The sequence below is a fragment of the Nannospalax galili genome, unplaced genomic scaffold (genome assembly GCF_000622305.1).
Source record: "Nannospalax galili isolate Female #2095 unplaced genomic scaffold, S.galili_v1.0 scaffold1200, whole genome shotgun sequence".
Taxonomy (NCBI): domain Eukaryota; kingdom Metazoa; phylum Chordata; class Mammalia; order Rodentia; family Spalacidae; genus Nannospalax; species Nannospalax galili.
This window is the reverse complement of record NW_008347131.1, coordinates 1,332,570-1,337,924: the sequence shown is the minus strand read 5'-3', so window position 1 is coordinate 1,337,924 and position 5,355 is coordinate 1,332,570. Positions and strand designations below refer to the sequence as shown.

Below are 5,355 nucleotides of genomic sequence, written 5' to 3'. Positions count from 1 at the left end.
CCAGGACAGCTGGGGCTACAGGAAGACCCTGTCTCAAAAAAACCAAAAAAAAAAAAAAAAAGCAGAGTCTAATAAGGCCTTGTTTGCTTATGAAGAGAAATGATTGTATGTTTAGAGGAGTAACTCAGTAAAAATGGAAAAAGTAAAGAATTGCTGAAATGCTATCCTTAAGGAGGCGACCTAAGAAAAGGTTGTCTCTCCAAAACTTCAGAGATATATAGTAACGGGAAGTATGAGGATACAGATGCTGGTAATGGGGAGACATGGTGGCAGGGAAAGGTGTGTGCATGTGTGTATCTGCATGCATGTGTCTGATCTACATGCATGTATGTGTTTGCATGTGTGCTACAGTGGATGCCTGTGAAGGCCGTAGGTTGATGTTAAGTACCCTTTTCCCTCACTGTACATATTATACTGAGGCCAGGTCTCTCACTTGAACTCAGAGTGCACTAACTGTCGGTCTAGCCTCTGCTTCCCAAGTGCTGGAATTATGTGGGTGAGTGTTACAGGTGGGCCACCATACCCACTCACCTACCCAGCATTTTTGTGGGTGCAGGGAATAGAAACTAAACTCAAGCAAGCACTTTTATCTGCTGAACCACCTCCCCAGTCCCTTGTTTTGCTTTTTGTTTTGGAGCCAAGGATTTTTTGTTGTTTTTGTTTTTTTGTCTTTTTTTGAAGCAGGGTCTCCCTGTAGCCCCAGCTGTCCTGGAACTCACTATGTAGACCAGGCTGGCCTCGCCTGCCTCTGCCTCCCAAGCGCTGGGACTACAGGCATGGGCCACCATGCCCGGTGGAGCCAAGGATTTGGATAGCCTCAGGCTGGCCTTGGATTTCTTACCTAGCTGAGGATGATCTTGAACTCTTGATCCTCCTGCCTCCACCTCCCAAGCTGCTGAGAGTGCAATCATGTACCAACAAGCCCACCCCTCTTGAGTGCTTTAATTTTCAAATTAAAAAAGCAAGCCCAGAGTGAGGATGTGGAAGGTGTGGGCAGTTAGAATTACAAAATGCATATTAAGGCAGAAAATGCAAAAGGGAAATATGTCTGCTAGGGCAGATTTATGGACCCAGTCAATGTTATGATCCTGGTGAAGCAGGTTTGGCTTGAAGTTGTAGATACTTTATTCACTCATTCACACAGGTCTTACTATGTAGCCTAGGATGACTTTGAATAAGCAATCCTCCTAACTCAGGTCGCAGACTGCAGAGGACCCAGGTGCGAATCTTAAACTTTTTCAAGTTAAGCAGCCTTCAGGTCGCCTCAGCAGACTGCAGTATCAATGTTTAGCTCAACCCAGGAATGTTTCATTACACAAGAACAGACATGCACCTGGGCGGGCATGCTGGCGCACTCCTGCAATCCCAGCACTCAGGAGGCCGAAGGAGGAAGATCACTAGTTCGAGGCTAGCCTGGCCTACGTAGAGCTCCCTTGACGAAGGGGAAGGTGACCGCAAGCTGTAGCCGGACAGAGGACACGCCCGATCAGATCTCTCCCGCTTCTGCTTCTCTGAATCCCGACCCCGACGCTGCCCACCAGAGTAGCCGGTTCAAAACGGAAACTTCCGCCGAGAGGCCCCTCCCCTGCCTGAGGTTACAAGGGCCGCGACTGCCGCCCGGAGATGCCCGAAGTGGAGTCGACTTGCTCCGTACCCACGCTATCGGTCGCGGTGGAAGACGGAAGACCCCAGTCCACCGGCTAACCTGCTCTCTTCCTCCAGCGCTACCTGCCCCAACCCCCGCGCCTCTCGCCCCGCCCCCAGAAGTGACGACAGCCACACGGTTCGCCCGTGTCCCGTCAGGCCTCGCGGCTGCGGCGGTGACGGCGGCAGCGGCGGGAAGATGGCGGCGGCGGGAGCCCTGGAACGGAGCTTCGTGGAGCTGAGCGGAGCGGAGCGCGAAAGGCCCAGGCACTTCCGCGAATTCACAGCCTGCGGCGTTGGTACGGCAGAGGCCTGGGAGATCAGGATCTGATCCTCCCCCTCGGGCTCTTCCTATAGGCCCTTGGCCTCCTCCCGGGTTCATCCTTCCAAGTCCACATGCCTAGAGCCTGTGCATCAAACCCTCCCTGGTTCCTGACTTCTACCTCCTTTACCCCCTTCTCACTGTCGGTCCCGGGCACTGTTTCCTCGGCGCACAGAGCCTGTCATCCCCAGGGAACCACATGTGCAGGCTGACCACATTCATTTTGCAGGGACTGCCAGTGCTGTGTTTGGAGCTGTGAAATACGGTGAAAGCGCGGGAGGCTTCTATTATGTGGAAAGCGGCAAGTTGTTTTCTGTCACCAGAAATAGGTTCATTCATTGGTAAGTAGTGTGATCTCCCACCCCCTAGAAGGTAGGATTTGTTGTATGAATGAATAATGGTGTCTGTTCCCAATCATAACTTCTACCAAGCAGTAACTCACAAATGGGAAAAGAGGACTGTTTTCAATTTCGATTTATTTTTATGTGTATGAATGTTTTGCTTGCATGTATTAGGAGGCCAGAAGAGGGATAGGATCCCCAGGAAGTGGAGTTAAGGACCATTGTTAGCTGCCCTGTGGGTGTTGGGAACTGAACCTGGGTCCTCTGCAAGAGCAGCTAATGCTCTTAACAGCTGAGCCATCTCTCCAGCCCATTTTCAGATCTTGAGACAGAGTTTTAGGAGATACAGTACTTGAAGATTCATTTTAGACATGAACTCATGGTGTTATTGTAGTCTTTGAAAAGTCCTTCATTCTTCAGATGGGATAGCGCTTGTATATGTTAGCCATAGTACTAAGAACCAGATCAAATGGTGCCAGATTCGGTAACTGCACTGTGGAGTAGATGACACCTTTTTTGTGACAGTTTCACAAAGGAAAAATTACATTAAATGAACAATCACAACATAGGTTTTTAAATGCAGATTTTCAAGCTTGCTAGGTTAAAAATATAGGAACTATGAGAGGCTAACAAGACATGATATTGGCAGGGAAGGGAAAAATGTAGAAAGTCACAAACCGAGATTGGAAGGATCAACAGTTAGCTAGGCATTGGGAAAAGAAAATCCAATAGGTACTGTATGCAAAAGCCATGAAATGGAAAATTTTTGGTAGGTTTGAGAGACTAACCAAAGGCTCTGCATGGCTTAAATGTAGTGGATGAAATAAATGATGTGAGAGATGTTGAGGCTGGAGATGCAGGTGGGATTCTGACCAAGAGGAACCCTCTGGACATTTGTAAGATTTTTGGATTTTAAAGTTACCGATATGATGAAAACTTGATATTTAAAGATCAGTCTAAGGGCTGGAGAGATGGTTCAGCAGTTAAGAGCATTTGGTGCTCTTAGAGAAGACCTGAGTGAGTTTGGTTCCCAGCACCCATGTCAGGCAGTTGCCCATACTCCAGCTTAAAGAGATCCAATGCCCTCTTCTGGCTTTGCAGGCACACCCCCCCCCACACACACATGCACATACCCACCTTGACATACACACATACACATAATTAAAAATAAAATCTTCTAAAAAAAGAAAGATCAGTCTCTGGGGTAGCTCAGGAAGTAAGGGCCCTTGCTGCCATGCCTGATGACCTGTCTGTCAATCCCCAGATTCCACATGTGCACTGTGGTCCTTACACACAGTATGAAAGAAATCAGTGTACTTTGTTGTTTCTGGAAATTGGATTTGGGTTAATTGGTAATACAAAAGGACAATTTGTTCTTTTTTTTTTTTTGAGACAGGGTCTCCCTATAGCCCTGGAACTTACTATGTAGACCAGGCTCGCCTTGAACTCACAGAGCTCTGCCTCCTGAGTGCTGGGATTAAAGGTGTGTGCCACCACGCCTGGCCTGACAATTTGCTTTTGTGATGACTGCAGTAAGAGATGGCTCAGTTATGGAAGTTACTAGTGGAACGAACTGTATGGACACAATATTTTTAGAAGGGAGAGTCTTTTTTCTTTTTTCTTTCTTTTTGTTTTTTTTTTTGAGACGGTCTCCCTGTAGCCCCAGCTAGACTGGAACTCGCTTTGTAGACTAGGCTGGCCTTGAACTCACACAGATCTGGAGTCCTGGGGTTAAAGGTATGTACTACCACACCTGGCAGAAGGTGTATTGCCTGCATGTATGTGAGTGCACCCATGTCATGCAGTGCTGCGAAGGTCAAAAGAGGGCTTTGGACTCCTCTGGAACTGGAGTTAAAGATGGTTCGTAGCCACCATGTGGGTGTTGGGAATTGAACCTGGGTCCTCTGCAAGAGCAGTTAGTGCTCTTAACTGCTGTGCCATCTCTCCAGCCCCAGAAGGTGGATTCTTTAGGTGATATGCACATAGATGTTGTAAAGGAAAAGGTGCAAGAACAACTCCCTGTTTTGTTTTGTTTTTTTGGTCTTTTTGAGACAGGGTCTCCCTGTAGCCCAGCTGTCCTGAAACTCACCATGTAGACCAGGCTGGCCTTGAACTCATAGAGATCTGCCTGCCTCTGCCTCCCAAGTGCTGAGATAAAAGGCATGCACCACCACACCCAGCCTAACTCCCTGGTTTTTGATGCTGATGTGTGCCATCTTTTGAAACAAGTGATAGGTTTTGGTGAGAAGTGAATAATTCTAGATGTATAGAATTTGGAATACCTGAACAGCAGCCTTTTTGAAGTCTGAAGTAGGCACCCAGGTTTACAGGCCTGAAACTCAGAGACATGTGTTAGAGATAGAAGTCTCATTCATTTAAGAAATATATTTTAGCTAGGCATGGTGGCGCATGCCTTTACTCTCAGCACTTAGAGGGCAGAGGCAGGTGGATCTCTGTGGTCTACATAGTGAGTTCCAAGCCGGCTGGGACTACAGGGAAGTCTTGTCTCCAAAATAAAGAAATCGTTTTGTGAGTTGGGCATGTAGTTCAGTTAGTAGAACATTTGCTTAGTATGCTCGAAGACCTAGATTGTATCCTAGCACCACATGAATCAGGTGGTGGCACAAGCCTGTAATCTTAGAAGTCAGGAAGTAGAGGCCAGAGGATCAGAAATTCAAGTTCATCCTTGGCTACATAGCATATTCAAGACCAAACTGTAGTATGTGAGACCCTATCTCAAAAAGGAAAAGCTTTTGTGCATGATGATTCAGTCTTTAAGGGCTGTAGGTAAAGCAGGAAGGTTCCTGCTGTCCTGGAAAGAAGAAGGTAAAACTACAGATAAATATGGTTTGTCATCTGATACATAGAGCAGAGAAGCAAAGTAAGAAATAACAGTAATGCCAGCCCTGGTGGTGCACGCACACCTCGCTGCACTCGGGAGACAGAGGCAGGCAAATCTCTGTGAGCTCAAGGCCAGCCTGGTCTACATAGAGAGTTCCAGGCAAGCTGGGGCTTCAGGGAGACCCTGTCTCAAAAAAACAAAATAAA

At 47.4% G+C, this 5,355-nt stretch overlaps 1 protein-coding gene across 1 annotated transcript in view; it reads left to right on the top strand.

The window, feature by feature from the left end:
- Positions 1-1,782: 1,782 nt before the first annotated feature.
- Positions 1,783-5,355, top strand: part of Nup160 (nucleoporin 160) — a 71,007-nt gene continuing 67,434 nt past the window's right edge. The window contains exons 1-2 of the mRNA XM_008843631.3: positions 1,783-1,943; positions 2,196-2,307. Coding sequence (XP_008841853.1) covers positions 1,844-1,943; positions 2,196-2,307 — 212 coding nt within the window. The 5' untranslated portion in view covers positions 1,783-1,843. The remainder of the gene's footprint in view (positions 1,944-2,195; positions 2,308-5,355) is intronic.